This window comes from Neophocaena asiaeorientalis, unplaced genomic scaffold, assembly GCF_003031525.2.
Source record: "Neophocaena asiaeorientalis asiaeorientalis breed wild unplaced genomic scaffold, Neophocaena_asiaeorientalis_V1.1 scaffold134, whole genome shotgun sequence".
NCBI lineage: Eukaryota > Metazoa > Chordata > Mammalia > Artiodactyla > Phocoenidae > Neophocaena > Neophocaena asiaeorientalis.
This window is the reverse complement of record NW_020185339.1, coordinates 24,095,829-24,118,346: the sequence shown is the minus strand read 5'-3', so window position 1 is coordinate 24,118,346 and position 22,518 is coordinate 24,095,829. Positions and strand designations below refer to the sequence as shown.

The window sequence follows — 22,518 nt, the reverse complement described above, 5'->3', positions numbered from 1 at the left end:
GCTGCTGGAGCTTGGGGGAGGAGGCTGTTTCCTGGAGGGGGCGCACACTCCCCTGAGATCGCCCTTTACCGACCTGAAGCCTTTTCTCTTCTTGTCTTTCAGCCCGGGAAGTGGGGTACCTCTCTATCCTACCCCAAGGGGATGCCCGTGGCATGAGAAGCCCCCAGCCCATAGCTCCGAGTAGTCCTCACCTTGCCCATTTCTAAACCCGCGGAACCCCTAATCCCAAGGAACCCCGGACCCCTTTCCGCAAGAAGTTCTTTCCTTTCATACATCCCCAGGAGTTCCCCGTTTAAGCTCTTTCTGAGCCTCCTTCGCCCCTAAGGCCATGTCCCAGGTCCGCCTCTCACTCCGTAACCCGAGGAGTCCCCTAGCCGCTACCCTGGGGGCCCAGCCCCTCCTCTCCAACTGCTTCCTCAGCAGGCCTCACCGTCGCCTCGTGAATAACTTTACGCTCCTTGAGACCCTCATCTTCGTGGGGCGGGAGACCCTCCTTCCTTGGGTCACCCGGTCCACCAGACTCTATTCCTCTGAGCCGCGTGGAGGAAGAGGTAAGGAGCGGGGCGGGAGGAGGTCTCAGGGTGTGTGTGTTTGGGCCTGGCCCGGCTTCCCTGTGTCGCACTCCCTCCGGGTCGCTATGCGGACCCCTTCTGTAAATGCGCGGCGGAAGGTGATTTTGGAAGTCACGGTGGCCGAGTGGTTAAGGCGTTGGACTCGAAATCCAATGGGGTTTCCCCGCACAGGTTCGAATCCTGTTCGTGACGGCCGCTTTTTTTTTTCCTCTTCAAGAGTGTGTGAAGGGAGCCCCTTGTCTTCCACGTGTCTTTCGTGCACTTCCCTTTGTCTCAGAAACAGAAGCCAGAAGGTCTCACCTCTGGATTTGGGGGGAGGGGGCGGGAATGAGGGTGACCATGAGAAGCGTAATTATGCACCACTGTATTGGCTGCTAGGATACAAGGCACTTTCCGAGTTCTGTAACTTCAGCTTTGCAAGCAGAGTTTTGGCATACCTTGTTTCATTCTTTTGGGAGGGCATAGCAAAGGATTTGGTTGAAGAAAGGTTAAGTTTTGTTCGGGAATGTGAATAACTGTTGTGCTATAATAGTCAAAACTGGAGTTTCCAGGTAAAGAGGGCACCTCTGGATTTCATGACCAGACGTCACATCTTGTAGGTCTGATTACAATGAAGACCCTGGAAACAAGGCATTCTCTCACTGGGATTGCTGTGAAGAGCTGCACCTCAGGTATCACAGGGCTAGTGGGGAGTAACCTATTGAATCATGAACGCTGCCAATCTAGCTGGAGCCAGAGTGTGCGAAGATAACTCACTTTTTATTGAGTGCTCATTATGTGTTCTAAGTTCTCCATGTTCCAAGTTCCTAGCTAGGGTATTAATCCTTCTCTAGCCTCTAACCCTCCTGTACTCACCTCAGCTCGTTCTTCCTATTCCCAATTGCTCACTGTGGGGAATATCTAGGATACCTGTTGAAGATGTTCTCTTTGTATTTTATTTCTTGCACAGCCACATCTCCAAGAAGGTTCCCCAGGGGGCAGGGGGTTCAAAGGTGATTCACAGAGCTTTTTACACATTTACACTTTGGAGTTTCCCACCTTCCTATCATTGCTTATGCTGTTTTTTCCACTCATGCTGTTTTTCCCTCACCACTTCCTCCCCCCTGCCCCCCACACCATTATTATTTTCCATCCTCCCCATCTTTTTACCCCTCCTCTTTGAGGTTCTTGATTACAACAGCTAGAACCTACCACCACCATCCACTAGGTTGAATGCAAGGCATCTCCTTTGACATGCTTCTGCAAAAATTAATTAAAATAAATAAAACAAGTTACATTATTCTACCTCCTAAATAGTCTCAACTGTGTCCACTTTTCTCAGAGGTGAGTGCAGGCTGGACCCACCACTTGCTGAAGGTAGGGGTACTTTTGAGGACCACATGAGTTGATGTATATAAAGCTTCACTAAAGCATCCACACTACCCCGGTTTAAGGTAGCCTGGGACCTTAAACCCTTCCATGGTTGCTTTTTGTATTTCATGACCTGGTCCCTTTTTTTCTCCCCACTTTTTCATATTCACTACATTTCATCCACTGGTATTCTGTTAGTTCCTGGTGGCATATAGTACTTTTCTGTGTTCATGCTGCTCTCTGCCTGAAATAATCTTTCTCATCCTTACCTTCTTCTCTGTCTCCACTTAAATGTTGGTTCTCCTGGGAAGTCTTCTCTAACCACCTGTCTCCCACCATATCCTATTCTCTAATCTTTCTATGTGAAATCCTTCTTCCCCCATAGAATATACATTCTTGGCACATATAAGCCACTCCAAAAAAACCTTTTTGCGTACATGGATGTTTTTTAACATAGTCATGTGTACATGCTTTAATCTTCACTCAGACTGGACTGTAAGCTTCTTGAGAGTAAGGACTGTGTATTTTATTTGTTTGTACCTCCTCTACTAGGCCTTAGACATAGATGTGATAAAAAAAATGTACTGAACGAACAGAATCTAATAGGTTCTGTACTGGACTTCCTACCAAATCCCATTTTGCACACACTCTCAAATTTAAATACCTGAAGAGCCAATACCAAAATTGACCAGCAGAGGGCAACCGACAACTATGTTGTGAAGAGAAGGCCCCCATGGTTTACAAAATGGAGGATCTGGATCCAGAATAAACTGGCTGAGGTTGTTTGGTACTTGAGATACTACTTTTCACTCTCAGATGCTTGACTTGTAACTCTGGGGGTGAGAGGCCAAGACTTTGAACCTTCCTGTACAATAGATAATTTCAAATTGGAACCATCCCCATAGCCCACCACCCACACAATTCCTTCACCCTTCCATCCCAACAAATCCTCTCTCTCTATCCTTATATTTCTCTTTGTGTTGCATAACGAGGCCCCCTCTCTCACTATTCTTACGTATTTACTACATTCTACCCACTGGCATTCTTCATTTTCTGGTTCAGTATTTGGCCTTGCTCTTCTGAGCTGAAGTTACCTTCTGCACCTTGGCTTGCAGTCCCACTCATTTCAACCTCCTAAGGAAGCTTCCATGAATATCCTTCCATAACAAGTTAAAATTCTCCTACTCTACTCATTCAATCCTTCATTAATTTAGGACAAACAATACTATACCTTCACTTGACACTTTCAAATCACCATGTTGTTTTCTACTCTTTTTTTTAAATAAAATATGTATCCTCTGGGACTTCCCTGGTGGTCCAGTGGTTAAGACTCTGAGCTCCCAATGCAGGGGGCCTGGGTTCGATCCCTGGTCAGGGAACTAGATTCCGCATGCTGCAACTAAGACCCGGTGCAGCCAAATAAATTAAAAAGTAAATAAAATAAAATAAAATAAAATGTATACCCTCTGCCTCCAGCTCCATGCTATCTTTAATAGCCTGTGGTAGAAAACTTTGCTATGTTTGAAACCATTGATTTCTTACTGGGCTTGAGAGACATTGTACTTCCTTGCTTTTCTCTTAGAACACTGTTTCTCCATCTCATTTTCTCCCTTCTTCTGTGGAGTTTTACTAAAGCTTCATTCTTTTCCCTCCTCGAGAAAGAGAAACCCCAAGCTACCATTCCAGGCATGGCCTCTCAGCCACACCATCGTCCTATATCTCCAGCTGGCTATATGTCTGCACAGCTGACCTAATGTCACCTAAAACAGGAGTCCCCAACCTTCTTGGCACCAGGGACCGGTTTCGCGGAAGATGGAAGATGATTCTTCCACGGACAGAGGTTGGAGGGGATGGTTCAGGCGGCAGTGTGAGCGATGGGGGGCGGCAGATGAAGCTTCGCTGGCTCGCTCCGCCGCTCCCCTCCTGCTGCGCAGAGCCTTACCGGTCGGTCCGAGGCCTGGGGGTTGGGGACTCCGACCTAAAACACAAACAAAACTTTTTCTTTCCCAGAATCACATTCTCAACTTTTTCCATTTGTTAGTACTATTCTCTCAATTCCATCTATTTCCAACCTTAAGAATTATCAGACATTTTCTATTCTGCCATGCCCATCATTCATCAATCATTGCTTCCTCCATCACATCATCTATTTCATGCTTGTGTTAACAATGGCCTTCCAGGTGCCCCAGTTTCACCAAACTTAAATATCTAAAACACTGCTTTCATCGTATTAATCCCGTCTAGGAATTTCAGTGCCCTATCTGTTCAAACACATGCTCCTATTATCAATATGCCTTGCCTAAATCACCCATTTTTTAAATCCTTAATTCTTTCCAGTAAGATACCCTAATCTAATCAGGCTGGGTGTCTCCACATCACAGGCTAATTCCTTCTGTCTCTTCACCTTAAAACCAATGACTAGCTAATGCCACCCTATACTGATTTTTTCAGCTACAAATTCTTAGATCTTAATCCAAATTGCTTTTATGTGACTAAAAAGCTAGTGTGGGGAAATCTAACACACAGGAACTTATTATCCCCTTGCAAGTTGTTGACTTGTTCCAAATGTTAAGAGGCTTGGATCTCTGAAGTTTATCCAGTAAAGCAAATCATTAGAGGACTTGAGCTGAAATGATCTCAACCTACACTTATTTCAGGAATGCTCTCATAGCACAAAACATTTCTGGAACTCCTTCACAGCTAGTTTATGAGCCACATTTAAATGATTCATTACTTCAAAATTACTTTAAAAAAAAAAGCTGAGCACTAGCCACCTTTATCATGCATCTGTTTTCCAGATTTTGTTCCAGATTACTTCTGGAAGTCCCTAAGGTCACATTCTTAGCTTTCTTCGTGTTCACTCTAGAGGCTGTATTCATTCCTGGAATTTCTTGATCACCTTTGGGAAGATAACTCCCAAATCCACGTCTTTAGCCCTAACTTCTTTCTCTTAAGCTGTAGACCCACATTTCCTTTTTCTGGCTAACCCCCTCTCATGGGGAAGCACTTCCAACCGATTGTTCCCCAAATGAGCTCATTACTTCACCCCTGTAAACCTGCTCATCCTCTTCTCCTCCCTATTCAGGTTAGCGACACTGTCCTCTCATTCACAGATTAGAAAACTCTGTCTTTATCTGTGACTCATCTTTAGTTACATGCCCCTTGTTATGTGCACTGGTTGGGAGCCCAGGCTCTGGAATGACTTTCTGGGTTCAAATCCCAGTTCTTACTATTAGCTACGTGAATTTTGTCCTTTGTCTCGGTTTCCCCACATAGAAAATGGACATGATAATAGTCTTTTTTATAAAGCTGCTGGGATGACTAGATGTTTAATATTTAGTCCGTGACTCACGGTACGTGCTCAACCTGGCTGTTAGCCCCTTTCCTCATTGCCAATATCTGATCCTATTTGGAACTCAGCTCCAATGATTCCTGAGAAAACTTCCCTCCTGCATCCCACCAGGTAGATAGTTGACCCCGTTCCTCCTGTTGTCCCATTGTACTTAATTCCTACCTATTAGCAATATGCTATTCTGTATTTCCCGTTATTTGTTCAAGTGTACGTCACCTAAGCTTTAAATTCCTTTCAAGGAATATACAATTATTTGTGTATCTCAAATGCCTAGAACCACGTCTGGCATTTGACTGGTATGCTGTAAATGTTGCCTGAGTGAATCTGGTCAGTTACTAAGGCCTGTTGATTTTTCTCCCCTCATGTCTCTGTCCTCTTTCCTGGTCTATTTCAAGCTCTAATCCTCTCACATGAATTACCGCAAAGCTTACTAATATTGTCACCAAATTTTCATTGTTTTCCCATTGTCATCAGAATCATGAATTGGAAGTCACTCCTCTTCTCAAAAACCTACCTGTAAAACTAAAGTCCAAATTCCCTGCCATGTATTCAAGGCCTACCAAGAATTGTCCCTAAATTATCTTTAGTTTTATCTTCCATTGCTTCCTTCAACAAACTCTATGCTTCAGATTACACTAGTCTCTTCCCTCTTCAACATGTCCTTCACCTTCATTTGTTTTTATTCGTGGTATTATCTCAGCTTAAAATAGAGATTGCAAACTCTGGTTGACTCCCAGAGAGATCAGTACCTTACCCAAGGTTACACATCGCAGAGCTGTTGTCCTTGAAGTCTGGGCTCTTAGCCACTCCACTATCTTGCCTTCACATCTCCAGACCAAAACATCTCCAAATATGGCCCACAGGGACCAGAAGCATCATGTGAAAAATGCCAGTCTCTGAGTATCGGGCCCACTAAGCCCCACTCCCAGGTGATTCTGATGAAGTATAGAATTAATGACCTCTGCTCTAGAAATGGATCTTCCCTGACCACCAGATCTAGGGCAGAAACCCTGCTTTGTGTCTGTCCTGACCCTTATCCCAGTTTGTAATTACATTAATTACAGTTTGTAATTACACCTCCCCTTTTCCCAATTTAGTTTTCTCCTAGGACTCATGCTACCAAACATAACATGTTTTTCTTATTATCTTGTTTCTTGTCTGTCTCCTCAACCAGAGTTTTACAGCCAGGAGGGCGCAGGGGCTTTTGGTTGTTTTGTCACAGCTGTATGTATCTCCAGCACACAGGACAGTGCCTGGAGCTCCATAAGTATGGGTTGAGTAAACTGATGAGTAACTAAAAACAAAAACAAAAACAAAAACCTCTGGTGGATCCTATGTTTTTGTTTTGTTTTATTCTTTTTTTGGCCCACATTAAAAAATATATATATTGAGCCAACATTTAAAAGTTGTGACATTTAGCATAAACATTAGGATGTCCAAAAGTTCTTGAAAAAATAATAGGGGCAATGTTGGGCGCCTGTCCTTGTACAGCGGTGACCAATCAGAGCAGTGCTGCCCATTCGCTCAGGGCACATATTTGTCGCCTAGCCAGTTTCAAAAACCTCTCTCAACAAATACAAGCGTACAGCGAAGAGATTAGGCTAATGGTGGGACAACTGGGCCTATGTCCTGATGTTACACAACATAAAGAACATCTCTCCTGCGATGTCTTTTATCCCCAGAACTGGTTAATTTGAATCTCTCTGACTCTAGGGGATTCCCTGGTGGTCCAGTGTTTCGGACTCTGCGCTTTCACTGCTGAGGGCCCAGATTCAATCCCTGGTCCGGGAACTAAGATCCCACAAGCCACGCAGCGTGGCCAAAAAATAAATAAATAAATAATCTCTGACTCTAGATCGAATCCTGTTTAGGAAAAATAGGGGTTAGAGGAATAAGTTAAAGGACGCTGTGAAGAAGCAATCAGTCAAATCCGAGACCACTCTCTAAACAACTGGCCCAATTCTCTTCAACAAATAAGTGTTACCAAAAAAAGGCTGTTCCAGGAATCCAGACTGAGAGAGTTAAAACACATAACCTTTTGTAATGGCATGGTTCCTGGATTGGATCCAGGGCTGGACAAAAATCAGCTCTAAAAGTACTTTTCTTAGACCAACTGGGGAAGGGTGAACATAGATTTGTACTAGATTAAGGACACATTGTTAACTTTAAGCATCTGTTATTTTGGCAACGTAGAAAAATGTTCTGAATTTTCAAATGTATATACTAAAGTAAAAAAAACAACAAACCCTCTCTACTTCCCTGCCCACTGTCCTGACCTTAAAAGTCTAGAACAGGGCTTCCCTGGTGGCGCAGTGGTTGAGAGTCTGCCTGCCGATGCAGGGGATACGGGTTCGTGCCCTGGCCCGGGAGGATCCCACATGCCGCGAAGCGGCTGGGCCCGTGAGCCATGGCCGCTGAACCTGTGCGTCCGGAGCCTGTGCTCCGCAATGGGAGAGGCCACGGCAGTGAGAGGCCCGCGTACCGCAAAAAAAAAAAAAGTCTAGAACAGGTTGGCACATTTTGTGTAAAGGACCAAATAGCACATTTTAGGCTTTGTGGTCTGTAGTTCTATGGCACCTACTCAGCTCTACTGCTGTAATCTAAAAGCAGCCATAGACAATACACATAACACAAATGGGCATGGCTGTGTTCCAGTAAAACTCTTCCCACAAAATCAGGCAGCAGCATGCAACCTGTAGTTTGCCAACCTCTGACCTAAAACAAATACACCTCTTTCCTGGAACCTATCAGAATCAGTGGCTTTATCTTCCCTCTGCTCACATATTGCTTGTAAGATCCACTTCCCACATTTATGATGTCTTCTTATACACTCATCTCAATTAGGGAGTAAGTTCTTTGAAGGTAGGTGCCATTTTGCTACATGAACCACCCCCCCAGCCCCACCCTAGTGAGTTCTTGGCGAATAGATATTCAATGAATACTGTTTCCAAAAAACCAAATCTACCTTAAAAGGAAGATTTGGCATCATTCATGACATTCAAAAGAATGAGCAGCAGGTTCTAAAAGTAATTTTGAAGCTTAAAAAAAAAAAGCACTACCGGTCTCATTAGAGTACATATATCGCCACTTGTGCGCTATACTGTGATACGTTCATCAGTATCTTCTAATCAGACCTCGTATGTATGAAAGTGTAGTCCTGTAACTCCTTATGCTTTTTTTTTTGGCGCCACTAAAGTATCTAGAGTGCTATTAGATTTGTGTTAGGTGCACGATAAATGCTCAACACATTTATAATATGGTACACTGTGGTAAAAGAGTTTTTTTCTCATGATAGGGAGGTGTCAGCAAATGCCTACAAAAGGGTTTATCAAGATTTGACAACCACAGCAGGTGCAGCCATTCCAGGTTCCTTTCCTCCTGTGTACTTTCTTGGTTAGGAGACACCGGGGGGTGGAGGCTTCCCTGCCTTCAATGGAATCCCAGATTCCAAAGCAAAGGTGTTTGTGGGACAAGGGGGAAAGGTACTTGCATATCGTCTATAGAAAATGTCCCCAGATCCCAGAACACATAGGGAAGACATGGATATGGAGCAAAGGGTAAACCCTGAAAAGAACACAATTCAGATGACAGGTGAGAGTCAGGAGGGAAGGACGTAGGAGGGTACACAAGGCAAAGAATATATGAGGTGCACACCCCTCCCAGATAGAACTCCTAAAACAGAGGTTAGTTCTAAGACAAGAGTAGGTTACAAAGCAAGGAAGAAGTCAGGGGAATTAAGGTGAGAGAAAGGCCAAAGCAGAGGAGAACCTTCATGAGGGGAGTGATGTGAATTAAGAATTGAGAGAGTTGAGTAAAAGATTTATTATTAGTGCAGTCAACACCATGGAACAGCACATATATAACACAACTAGCAACCTGCAGAGACACTAGTGCAAAGGGTAGGGAAGCCTTAACTGAGCTTCCTGGCTCCATCTTAGGGTGACAACAGGAGGGTATGGGCCTGGGTAAGGCAGGCAGGGGCAGAGGGGAGTGGAAGAAATGTAGTAACCAGACTAAGTATAGCAGCGTTTTTAAATTCCTGAGCACAATGTCCTGGAGCTGGAACATATGACTGTTCCTCACCCCCTTCAAGCTGTATTCCCTCCTCCCCACAGTTCCAGTGGAGCCATGACCCAGCTACCCAGACCTACCGCAAGCTGGCCTGGAAAAAAGCTCCAAAAAGAGAAGCTTTATGGCCATCTCTCTCCAGCCCCACTTCCACCTGCATATCAAGATAATCATACCCACTATTCCTCCCCTTCTCTTACTCTGCTAGTCACCCCAGGGATTAAGGAATGCCCTGGGCATCCCAAAATGCAGCTGAAGTCCTAAGGGGGTATGGGTGAGACAGCATAGCCTGTACTCAGAGACATAATTTCTATCCCATCTTGCCTGATGAAGCTTAGAACCCAGCTATATATATATCTCCAAGGAAACCGGGTGTTGGGGGGAGTGGCGGGCAGGATTTCTTCAAAATTGATACTCGAAGTCCAGAGTTTTACAGTGAGACCCTAGATGGGCTGGGAGCAAAGTTCTCCAGAGGGCACAGTCATTGATGCTGGACTGTCACATCCATCACTGGAATAGAGGAAGCTCCTCATCTCAGATGGGTTATGGAGGACTGGGGCAGACTTCAGTTCAGCCAAGGACTCCCTTAGCCTTTCCTATATTAAAGCCAAAGGTTGTGCTGAAAAGGAAAAATATAAGACAGACCCCATCCCCGTCCCGCCCTATCCAAAAATCCCCACAATAGGAACAGCAAAAGAAAAGTTTTAAGTTTTGTAAATTTTTTTTTCTTTTTCCTTTCTTAAAAATAAAAAAAAAAAAAGTAAATAAATTAAATTGCCAACAATGTGGCTGGGCTGGAAAAGTGGGGTAGCCATAATCAGGCCATTCTTAAAAAAGAAAAACTGTGAGGGAGGGAGTGAAATATAAACAAACAATGGCCAAAGAAAATTATCAAAATAACTAGTTACAATCACAGGGCTGAGAGAGAGGGGTCTATGGAACTATTATGGCCTGTGCCAGAGGCAGTGCCTACCCAATTTCAGCAAAAGCCAGAGAGCTGCTTCCTGCTGAGCATATTCACCCCAATGGACTAACCCCTCACCCCAACCCTGTCATTCCCTAATCGTGAGAAAGTGTAGGAAAGAAGAGCTCATCTGGAAATTTTCGGCATCCCCACCTGCACACCTGCAGACCTGGCGGGAGCCCACACCTTTAAGGTGGGCTGAACAGGGTATTGCTTGGCACAGAGGTCCAGTCTTCCCCTAAGGGCCACCAGCGATGGCCTACTGGCCTCATTATTTCTAGGGTTTTGTTCCATCCTTACCATTTCTTTAGGATGTCTGCTCCCCAGAGCCGCCCTCTAAATGCTGTTTAGAGAGTCAATAGGCCTGCCTGCTCTGGATTCCCTGGTTTTGGAGGAGGGGAACAGTTAGAGATGCCTCACTCCATCCTGATCCTCTAGAGAAAATGAGTATCTTTGTGCTTTCTGAAAACATCTGGAACCAGGACCCTAGGCAGGAAAACAGAAATAGAGGTGGGGACTTTCCCAACCAGATGGAAAATATACAGACATTTTAGGGGAAGAAATTAGGCAAATGGAGGGAATCTGGGTTTCCCACCTGAAAGCCTGAGCAGAGTGCCCTGGGGCCCTCTTCAGTGGCAGAAGAGCAGGGAGATGTGTGGCTCTAGCATTAGCCACGGTATTAAGGAAAGTGGGGAGGACTCAGGGCCCCGCTGCTGGAGTGACAGGATTTTCATCTCTTCCAGATAGCCCGTCGAGATCTCCTATATCTCTTCCACGCCATGCGCAAATATCATGACAAGCCCTGGCTCCTGCACCATGTCATCACCCATGTGCTGGTTCTCACAGGCCATCACAACAACAGCCTGCTTGCCAGGGATGCGCTTGGCCACGTAGTTCTCATAGTAACGCCGGTTCATCTGTCTTGTCTCTAGTGTGGCCAGACCCTGGGGCCAGCTACGCTCATGGGCATTTTCGATCAGCTCGTTGACAATAGACGCAGGACAGCCACTCTCCACCAGGGAGCGCTTGATTACAGCCTGGAGTACAGCATCTGGGGTGGAGATCATCCCTCCCCAGCGGGTCACTCGTGCTGGCTGCAGGGAGTTCACCCACCTGTGTGGAGGGAGTTGGAGGTGGTCAGTCCAGCTCGTCCCCTTTCTCTGCATTGGCTTTTCTCCTAATAGGAACGACTGCCTGCTCTGCACTCAACCTAACTCGATTCCTCCTTCTTTCCTTCCATCATTAGTTCAGAAACTCCAGATCTTTTCCTAGTTGGTCCCATCTGAGTGTCACTACATGTTACTCACCAGATTAAACTCCACGAGAGTAGGGTTCCTGTTATTTTTCTTAAAAATCCCAATACTTAGCACATGGTGCCTGGCATGTAGTAAGTGCTCAACAAATGTGTACTGAATGAAGCAATTATTCCTCTATACTGTGTCCCTCACAGCACTATTTTGCACTATAGACTGACTCAGTTTAGTCTATGAACTATGCAGAACTCCAGAACTGAAAGGGATTAGACTTCGCTTGTTTACTTCACTTGTTTTTGCTGTATTTTAGATCACTTTCCTGGATTTGTACTCTCTTCTTCTCTGAACTGTAAGCTCTCTGAAGTCAGGGACAATATCTTCTCTTTTTGGTCTTCCTAGCACTCCCACAGCCTTTAATACAGGGCTTAGTACATGTGGGTACCCATCTAACTCTTGGGTAAGCTTTCCCTTCCAACCACCCAAAAGAATATGAGATCCTCTGCTAGGGTTGAAGGTTATCGCCTCCTCCTCTGGCCCTGTTCTTCATCCCAGCATCTGAGAAGCAGTGCCCCCGGCCCAGGCCTCTTCTTACCCTCCCCCCAGGGCTCAGTGCCAGGACGTGGGATGAATGACTCCACGTCCTGAGTGACACTCACTCTAGGATCTCGTTGTACTCAATCGTCTCCTCCAGGCTCTGAAGGTTGGGGTTGACACTGCGAATTGCACGCATGTACGCCTTGAGCAGCTGGATGTCTCGTTTCTGTGGGGGGGGGGGAGGAGAACAAGGGATAATGGCTAAGACAGACAGTAGATGAGAGACAAAAGTTTGTCTGAGAATGAGGGAAATGGAGAGATCTGAGGAACAAGCAGAGTGGAAGCTTCATGAAGACAGGGATACGACTGTATCATTCCCAGCTGTATCCCCAGTGCTCAGCAGTGCCTTCAAGGGAAGGCATTTGATAAATGTTAAGTAAATGAACGCCACTGATGGGATGAAGGGAAGCAAGAAGAGCTCCAGCCTGATTCACTGCTACGCACAGGCAGAGTATCCACTGACCAGGCTCTCAAGCGCACGCACAGATCTGCCGCTCACATCCACGCCTGCCACCCACAGGCCACAGGCGCGAGGTTATCTGCATGTGAAAGACGTGTGCTGCCCTGTGTTCTCTGCGCCCTACCTGCTCTGCCAGCTGGTGTTTGTGTTCTGCTGAGGTCTTTTCCAGCTCTGCAATTCGTGTCTGCTGCTGCTGTACCACTGAGCGCAGGTGCTTAATGCAGTTGTGGTTTGGCAGCTCATCTTTGGGCATCTCCAGGCTGCCACCCAGGGTGGGAAAAGAACAGGATAGGAGCATTAATGGGACATGTGAGCAAAGGCACATAACTGCTGAGAGGGCTTTTTCCTACCTGAAATGACTAACATTCATTCATTTCCAACATTCAGGCGCCCTCTTGCTTATTGCCTTCATTTCCTTCTCCCCAGCTCTCCCTCGTCCCTTTGCTGTCTACTTCCTCTGGGCCTCTTTCCCTCTCTAAGACAGTGTTTCATCTCCCACGTGGCTCTCCTTTCCTCCTACAGATTCTGCCTGTGCACTCATTCCTTCTGAGAAGCCCTAGATTCACAGCCCTAGCTATCAGTATTTAATCAAATATTTCACACCCCAAAGAAAGAAAAAATTGGACAACAGGGAATATGAGAAGCCTGGATATTAGGGCAGTCAATCTGACAAAGAGAAAAGTAGTACTGGATGAAAGGGAGGAATAAAGTATATCAGTCTTTAGTGGTATCATAGAGATTGCTGAATTGCTGTCTCCCTTCTTTCATTAAAGCAAGAGCAAAAAGATCGTAGCTTGGAAAGCAGCACGGAAGTGAGATCTTGGAGCAGGGAGCCAGGGGGGCCAGGAACACTCCTTGCCTGCAGGAGACCTCTTCAGCTAGCGAGCAGGGGATCCAGAGACAGGGGTATAAACGGGAAGGCCCTTATCTGTGTGGGCAGAAGAAGGGCAGGAATCTTACCCACAGCCCTGTTCACAGGTCACAGGCCGTTTTGGGTTGTGCTCACAGTCACTGAGGTGAGACATGAGGTTATCAAGCCGGACAATAGCACTGCAGCCAAACACAGCGTTGTCGCAGGCGATCTGCAGCTTTGACAACATGTTCCGCATGATCCGAGGTACTGGGCGCAGGTGAGCGACCGTCACAACACTCCGGTCCACCGGACACGTCTGCTGCTGAGAGAACCACTGGGTGATGCAGGCGTTGCAGAAAGCATGCTCGCAGTGAGGCGCCTAGAAGGGAGAGCAGGGCAAAAGGGGCACAAGAGAATTAGCAGGAGCTAAGAGCCTGGGTACGATTAACTCCGCAAAGCCAATCAAGCCTCTGCGCAGCTTCTAGGACCAGAGGTCCCTGGGGTCACAGCAAAATATAGATCTACTATGGGCAAGGCATTGTGGGGGACAGGCTTCAGATATGTTTCCTGTGCCCAATAGTCCAAATGGATTGTGACATAAGACAAACAAGTAAAAAATTATATAACAGTAAGAGATATAAATAATATTCCAGGACAATGAGAGAGAGGACATAAGGAAGTCAATTTTTTTTTTTTTTTGCGGTACATGGGCCTCTCACTGTTGTGGCCTCTCCCGTTGCGGAGCACAGGCTCCGGACACGCAGGCTCAGCGGCCATGGCTCACGGGCCCAGCCGCTCCGCGACATGTGGGATCTTCCCGGACCGGGGCACGAACCCGTGTCCCCTGCATTGGCAGGCGGACTCTCAACCACTGCGCCACCAGGGAAGCCCAGTAGTCAATCATTAATTGCCAGCTGGATTACATACTCAATAGTTGCCAAAGAAATCCAGAGGAGGGTGAGATCTTTCCAGTCTGGATCAATCAGGGCAGGTATTTATGGACAGGACAGACTCTGATATGGGTCTTGAGGGATAAGTAGAGAGGAGGTGGGGGCAGAGATTTACTGGCAAAAGTTCAAAAAAAACTTTTTTTTTGGCCACACCAAGTGGCTTGCGGGATATCAGTTCTGCAACCAGGGATTGAACGCGAGCCACAGCAGTGAAAGTGCTGATTCCTTAACCACTGGACCACCAGGGAACTCCCCCAAGTTCTTATTTTATGAGGCCCAACCTGAGGCGTTGCCCTGAGTCCCAATGACCAGGGCTACCCTCCAAAACAGGACTAGATTTTTGTAGAATCACATTCTTTTCAGTTTCACAAAGATCATATTTCAGCCTACTTCCTTGATAATGCAAAGAGAGAGGACTCTCTGGCCTCTGTGGAGATACAATCTGGCCTCCAGCATGGGACAAACACAGTAGGCACTCACTAGATGTTGATGAATGGATGAATGACTCGAGCACTTATTATGTCCCAAACATTTTGCTACGCGCTTAAGATAAAAAAAAATCAGACAGTTTCTGCCTTCAAGATGCTCACAGACACCAAAGACTGTAACACAGAAAGGCTTCATAAGGAAAGAAGTCATTCTCAATATCATTAATCCAACTGTCAGTACATTTTTATTTTTCACTTAAAGACATAATATTTGATTCTTTTCAAAATCTTATAGGCCCTCTCTCCAAAAAAAAATCCTGTTTGTCTACTTTTCCCCATCTGTACTGCCGCTAATCCAGTTCAAACGATCATCTCTCATCTATATTATTATGTCTTCTAACTGGTTTTCCTACTTCTACCTTGCCTCTTTATAATCCATCCTACATTCAGCAGCTGTGATCGTTTAAAAAGGCAAACTAGATCATGCTTAAAATTTTACAATGGTTTCCGATTACACTTAAAATAAATCCAAACTCCTGCTCAGGACTTATAAAATTGTTTGATCTGGCCCTGTGCCTCTGGCCTCTCCTCACCTCACATCATGCTCCCAGCACTGACTTCAGCCATTCTGGCTTTCTCTCTGTTCCCTGTCCACACCCTGCTCATTCCTGTCTCTTGCTTTTGCTGCTCCCCTTTGCCAGAATGGCCCCTTATCATTCAGATCTCAGCTCAACTGAACCTCTTTGGTGACCTTTCTATCTAAACCTGCCACCCCTGCAGAAGTATATAGAATGCGGTACCTTTTGTGTAAGAAAGGTAGGCAAATATACATATACATTCATACTTGCTTGTATCTGCCCACACACACACTGGAAGGATACCAAATAAACTAGTAAAAATGGTTATCTATGGGGGGATTAGGTGGACTGGGACAAAGATGGATGCAAGACTGTTCACCATCTCTCTTTTTTTTTTTTTTCACCATATATCTTTTTATACTGTTTTGATTTCTGAACCATATGAATTTATTATCTATTCAAAAAATAAATAAATATGATGTAGGGAAATCAGCATCCCTAGCAGAGGCTTTCTACCCTTGGAAATGTGTCTGGAACCTGGCCTGCTCCTCAGAAGGTAAAGCCTGAGTCGGGGCGGGGAGGGGGCGGGGAGGTTCTGCCTTAGTCACCAACGGCCACTGACTTCTCCACATGTGACTCACCTCAAATGATAGTGCTAGACAACAGACAAGGCCCTGCCAGGGTGGGGAGGGAACTGACATACCCCATGACCTCTTGACACCACCAGGAGAGCTTGCTCCACACCCAGCCAATCTGCTTCTAATGGTCCAGGGCTAGCTGCCACTGGAATGCAGTCTGATTTTCATTCAGCTCAGGCATCTGTTCTCCTTTGGGTAGTTGAAAACTGGAGAGTAAGAATAAACTCCAAGAATCAAGGGGAGCCCCAGGGAGTGGTATTAGCAGTGCGTGGGGGAAGGGTCATGCGACCTCACTGATTGGTGTCCCGGTTTGGAAAATGGGATTATCTCCAGCCAGCCAGGAGCGGCAGAGGATTAATTGGTATTTACAGAGTACAGGCAATAAGGACCGTGCAGAATGGTGTCCCATGAGCACAACAGTTAAGAATTCATCTCACTCATTATACTTGCCTGGTAATCATGAGCTTCTCCTCATACTTGCCCCAGGAAGATACAATTATCTCTGGTCTGGCAAAGCTGGTAGAGAAATGACCTAGTGAAGGTGGCAGCTTTCATATCAAAATGCAGAGTACATGGCTGCATCAAAAACTTTTTTTTTTTTTTTTTCAGTAAATCCCAGGAAGAAACTAAGTCAGTTCACACAGTTCCCCACTTGCTATTTGTTAAACAGTACGCAGGCCCGCAGGAAGACCGGCTGATTACCTGAAACACTGTATCATGAAAATGGAGAGAGAACTTATTAGAAGAGTCCAGGAGTTCAGTCATGGGTAGGAAGATGGAACCTAGTCAGAGCCCCTGAAGAGTAAAAGAAGCTACCAAACTACTGTCAAGAGGACAGAAACAAACAGCTGACCATTTTACAGCACACAAGTCTCACGGTGACCTCTGAAGAAAATCTGAACCACTGTACTTCTGTGGTGTCCACCTCTCGACAGACTCTGGAAGGCCCTATTCCTCTTGTAGCGGCCACTGCTCCTTTGCACCAAACCTCTATTCTGTGTGTGTCAGGAGTGCGGGGAGTGAGGGAAGGGGGGCCTGAACACAGTGGCCCCATTTCCTATGAATATATATTTTTTTAATTTCCAACTGTTCCAATTATGTTTTTCTTTTCATATATATAAATTCATTTATTTATCTATTTTTGGCTGCATTGGGTCTTCGTTGCTGTGCACAGGCTTTCTCTAGTTGCAGAGAAAAGGGGCTACTCTTGATTGTGTGCACGGGCTTCTCATTGTGGTGGCTTCTCTTGTTGTGGAGCACGGGCTCTAGGTGCGTGGGCTTCAGTAGTTGCAGCATGTGGGATCTGCAGTTGTGGCTCGCGGGCTGTAGAACGCAGGCTCAGTAGTTGTGACGCACAGGCTTAGATGCTCTGCAGCATGTGGGATCTTCCCAGACCAGGGATCAAACCCGTGTCCCCTGCATTGGCAGGCGGATTCTTTTTTTTTTTTTTGGCAGGCGGATTCTTAACCACTGCACCACCAGGGAAGTCCCTGAATATTTTGTACTAGCTCCACGGCCATCTACTGCCCCACCAAACCTGCCATCAGACCGACTCACCTGGACTGGCTCCTCCAAGACTCCACTGCAAATAGGACAGATAAGGTCTTCGTCAACATCCCCCTGGAAACGGGTTACATCATACCCCATGTCTCATCACTGAAACCCAGGTCCTGGAATGAACAACAGAGGAAAAAAGAGGCCAGTTCAGAAGATTACAGATATGTGCCAACTTGATCTCATTGCCAAGATTCGTTCATTTGTCCAATAAATATTTGCTGAGAGCTTACTATGTGACAGTCATTTGGGGTGGGGTGGGGGAGCTGACTCAAGAAATTTAATTCTAATGGGAAAAGATTTTATATAAATATACACTTAAAATATGAAGTGATAGGCTTCCCTGGTGGCGCAGTGGTTGAGAGTCCGCCTGCCGATGCAGGTGACGCGGGTTCGTGCCCCGGTCCGGGAGGATCCCACATGCTGTGGAGGGGCTGGGCCTGTGGACCATGGCCGCTGGGCCTGTGCATCCGGAGCCTGTGCTCCGCAACGGGAGAGGCCACGGCAGTGAGAGGCCCGCGTACCGAAAAAAAAAAAACAAAAAACGAAGTGATAAATGCTTTTAGGGTGAGCACAGGGCACTATGAGGCCAAGAGATGTGGATACCTGACCCAGGCCAAAAGGAGAGGGAGGCTGAGAAGTTTTCCAGGACACCAGTGGGACGAGCAAGAAGTTAGCTAGGTTGTGTGTGGGGGGCGGGGGGGAGCCAGGGCAGGGTGGGGCATTAGGGTTTTAGGCACATGAAAGAGCATATTAAGAGCCCAGAAGGGAACTTCCCTGGCGGTCCAGTGCTTAGGAATCCGCCTTTCAATGCAGGGAACGCAGGTTCGATCCCTGGTCCGGGAACTAAGATCCCATGTGCCCTGGGGCAACTAACCCCGTGCCGCAACTACTGAGCCCACATGCCACAACTAGAGAGCCCACATGCTCTGAAGCCCACGCGCCACAACTAGAGAGAAGCCTGCATGCCGCAAGGAGGAGCCCGCGTGCCACAACTAAAGAGTCCATGTGCTGCAACTAAGACTCGACGTAGCCAAAAATAAATTAATTAAAATAAATATTTTAAAAAAGAAGGTAAGAGGGGATATGATGAGTTCAGACAACTGTAAGTGGTTCAGAAAAAGTTCGATCTGAAGGGTGCAAGAGAGGGAGTGTCAAAATACAAGGCTGGAAAGGCAAGTAAGGGCCAGGCCATGAAAAGTCTTATGTAAGGAGTTTGGACTTTACCCTGAAGGCTATGCGGAGCCACTGAAAGACTTAAAAGGAATGATGTGATAAAAGTTCTTTTTTAGAATCACTCTGTAAACAGGGGTGAGATTAGAGACAGGAAGAACATCTAGGCAGGAGAGAAGTAGTGAGGGTCTGAATTTAGGTGGTGGTGATGGGAGGGAAGTTCAGGAGAACAAAGACTCAAAGAGCAGTGAGGCTGCCATGCCCCTTCTTTGGGCTCCTAAGGGTCAAACCCAAACAAGACATCACTGAACAGTAAGTGAAATTCCCCTGTGGACATCCAGCCAGTGGGCTAATTGGAGCAAGGATGGGTACCTGATATAAGGGCAGACAATCTGCAGACCAGCCATCAGCTGTGATGTCCTGAAAAAAATGAGCTGAGTCAATCATGTAGTTCTCAGGAATTCAGAATCAGGCTGTTCAATTTAAAAGGGTGGGGAGTGAGGGATTTCCCTGGCGGTCCAGTGCAACGGCCCAGGTTTGATCCTTGGTCAGGGAACCAAGATCCCACAAGCTTCGTGGCATGCCAAAAATTAAAAATAAATAAATAAAATTTAAAAATAAATAAATAAAAGGGTGGGGAATGGGATGGATGCAGAGAGGCCTTGATAGGTCAAGTGCAAGCTAAAGTACAGCACTGGACTGAGTCAAGACTCACTGGATTTAGATGCCCGGTTCTACTACTCATTAGCTGTGTGACCTTGGGCAGGCTTACGTATACTTCCTAAGCCTGCATGGCTTTTTAAACAGATAACATTGGTATAAGTAACAACAGAAGTGACTCTCACAGAGTTGCCCTCAAAGAAACAATACATATAAAACATTTAGCACAATGCCTGCTGGCACATACTAGGCACTCAATACACAAGAGTAACCATTATTTAGGTATACATTTTTTTTTTTTTTTTTTTGGCCAAGCCACACGGCATCTTTGTTCCCCAGCCAGGAATCCAACCCGTGCCGCCTGCAGTGGAAGTGCGGAGTCCTAACCACTGGACCGCCAGGGAATTCCCTATTTATGTACATATCTAATTTCTACTACTTGATTAAAAATTCCTTAAGAGTAGGAACTCAAGTGCTACATCCAATTTAGCACCAAGCACAGTTCTTTACAAAACAGTAAAATGTTTGGTGTGATTAAATGTTGCTTTAACTGGAAGCTTCCCAGCAGAGTACAGTGGACATGTATTTTGCCTACCTAACATCCCATATTCTGTAAACAGCATCACAATTTTCCTTCAGGAATCAGAACCTGTTTCCTAGTTGACATGTGACCCAACCTAGGACAGTGAGAGAGATGCCTGGGACTTCTATTGGAGCTCTCATGGGGTTTGCATAGCTGGTAGGGTGTACAATTCAGAGTGGTCAGTGACCATCTCTGCCATTAATGAGGACAGCCTACTTACAGAATGACGCCAAAATTGGGAATTCCCTGGTGGTTCAGTGGTTAGGGCTCTGCGCTTCCACTGCAGGGGGCATGGGTTCAATCTCTGGTCGGGGAACTAAAATCCCACATGTCACACAGCATGGCCAAAAAAAAAAAAAAATGACGCCATAATGAAGAAAGCAGAGCTGAGAAATCAAATTCAGGTGAAATCATTTGAGGGCCTGGATTCAGCCATGCCTGACGCCACAATCACTTTCTGAACATAAGTTACATGAGTCAGTAAATTCCCTATTATGTTTAGGCTGGTTTGAGCTGCGTTTTTATCTCTTTAAACTGACAAAAATCCTGATTAATGTAGGCTAATGGAGACAAGAAATCACAAGGCTCACTTTGGAACCACTTATCTTTCTTTACCCATTTTATATAGGAACAACGATACCCAATGACACTGCTACAATTACACTGACCTCCATCACCACCACTTCTCTGTATTCTTGTTCCTCCATCTCTAGGGCCTAAGTTCAGGGCCTTGGGCTTACTAACAATCCCCCTGAAATTGTCACTCTAAACCACCTTGGTCTGGCTATCTTCCTCTAAAATAGGGATATCCATCTATTTGTCTCTCCTCAGACCTTTGACCTTCTGTTCCTATGCCAACATTCCCTTGAATAATCCATCAACAGTAATGGATTAGAGTGAGTACATGAAGGGTAATATTAAAGACATCATAAAGTGAAATGTGAAACCCAGAACTAAGGCCCCTTGTGATTCTCCTTGTTGCAACTCACTGAACTGAACAATGAGGACAGTGGTAAGACAGCCAAGAGCGGTCCAGTGTCACTGTCCTGTGGACCTCCACTACTGAGCGCTGTAGTGCAGACCATGGCGTTGTTCACTTTAGGAATTCTACTCCCTTTCTCTTTCATCCACATGGCTCCAGGAGAAGCTGTCTCACTAGTACTGTGAGACTTTAACCTAGGCAGCAGCTGACTGGGACAAGGGTGAGCACGCAACCCAAGCAGGGCCAATGGATCCTATCTCTGAGAATTTGAGCTTGATACCAAGAAAGATGAGTTGGTCTTTCTTTGCCTGTCATGTGGACTGAGGAAGACAAATCTACAGAGGGAAAGAAAAGACTGAAACAGACACAGTGAGAAAGGCCTGGATGAGAGCTGGAAAGTCCTGAGGCTTCAGAGTGACTGGTTTGTTCCCAAGACCCAGTTGCCTTCCTATCTTTGGCTTCTGCGAGACACCCTGTGTATCCTCTTTTTTTTTTTTTTTTTTACGCGGGCCTCTCCCGTTGCAGAGCACAGGCTCTGGACGCGCAGGCTCAGCGGCCATGGCTCACGGGCCTCGCTGCTCCGCGGCATGTGGGATCTTCCCGGACTGGGGCACGAACCCGTGTCCCCTGCATCGGCAGGCGGACTCTCATCCACTGTGCCACCAGGGAAGCCCTGTGTATCCTTTTGGCTTCTGGGAGAAGCCCTGTGTTTCCTCTTTTTTTTTTTTTTTTTCGGTACGCGGGCCTCTCCCGTTGCAGAGCACAGGCTCTGGACGCGCAGGCTCAGCGGCCATGGCTCACGGGCCTCGCTGCTCCGCGGCATGTGGGATCTTCCCGGACTGGGGCACGAACCCGTGTCCCCTGCATCGGCAGGCGGACTCTCATCCACTGTGCCACCAGGGAAGCCCTGTGTATCCTCTTTTTGCTTAAGCTTTGAGTTGGGCTTCTGTACCTTTTTAAAATTTATTTATTTATTTATTTGGCTGCACCGGGTCTTAGTTGTGGCAAGCGGGATCTTCGTTGCCGTGTGCAGTATCTTTAGTTGCAGCATGCAGGATCTTTTAGTTGCGGCATGCAGGGTCTTTTAGTTGCAGCGTGCGGACTCTTAGTTGCGGCATGCGGGATCTAGTTCCTTGACCGGGGATCGAACCCAGGCCCCCTGCATTGGGAGCACGGAGCCTTAACCACTGGACCAGCGGGGAAGTCCCTGCACTTCTGTATCTTACAGCCAAAAGAATCCTGGCTCAAACAACAACAAAGAGACAGCATACAGCATTAGAAGTTTGGAGAGGGATGGTTTAAATTAGGACTAATGAAGGCGCTAGGACACTAGGATTAGAATTAATCTGAAAGCTATGGGAGCACCTGAAGGATTTTTGTTGACATAAATTTACAGGGTTTAATTTTTTATCTTGACAATTTCAGACTTACAAAGATCCCATATATCCTTCATACAGACTCCCTAAATGTTAACATTTAACCACATTTATTTTATCATTGCTATAT

The 22,518-nt window shown here is 46.2% G+C and overlaps 1 protein-coding gene, 1 long non-coding RNA gene and 1 other non-coding gene across 10 annotated transcripts in view; 2 read left to right on the top strand and 1 right to left on the bottom strand.

Moving 5' to 3' along the window:
- Positions 1 to 6: 6 nt before the first annotated feature.
- LOC112394014 (uncharacterized) lies at positions 7 to 17,383 on the top strand. 2 transcript variants are annotated; one of them, XR_003002079.1, is made up of 4 exons: positions 7 to 551; positions 1,172 to 1,243; positions 15,907 to 15,978; positions 16,670 to 17,383. It is a non-coding gene; the product is annotated as an uncharacterized LOC112394014 (long non-coding RNA). The 2 variants fall into 2 exon arrangements; XR_003002080.1 differs by lacking the exon at positions 15,907 to 15,978.
- Positions 683 to 764, top strand: TRNAS-CGA (transfer RNA serine (anticodon CGA)). Its single transcript has one exon. It is a non-coding gene; the product is annotated as a tRNA-Ser (tRNA).
- The window catches only part of RNF41 (ring finger protein 41), a 26,373-nt gene continuing 12,936 nt past the window's right edge, over positions 9,082 to 22,518 (bottom strand). For 3 of the 7 annotated variants that reach the window (XM_024736445.1, XM_024736448.1, XM_024736449.1), the window contains exons 3-7: positions 17,618 to 17,730; positions 13,574 to 13,845; positions 12,738 to 12,873; positions 12,216 to 12,319; positions 9,082 to 11,419 (exon numbers count right to left, since the gene is read on the bottom strand). In XM_024736445.1, the coding sequence (XP_024592213.1) occupies positions 11,068 to 11,419; positions 12,216 to 12,319; positions 12,738 to 12,873; positions 13,574 to 13,845; positions 17,618 to 17,707 (954 nt within the window). In that variant the 5' untranslated portion in view covers positions 17,708 to 17,730 and the 3' untranslated portion in view covers positions 9,082 to 11,067. Of the gene's footprint in view, positions 11,420 to 12,215; positions 12,320 to 12,737; positions 12,874 to 13,573; positions 13,846 to 16,125; positions 16,577 to 17,617; positions 17,935 to 19,159; positions 19,208 to 22,518 lie in introns of those variants that run through there. The other 4 variants (XR_003002078.1, XM_024736446.1, XM_024736451.1 and 1 more) reach the window with 4 other exon arrangements.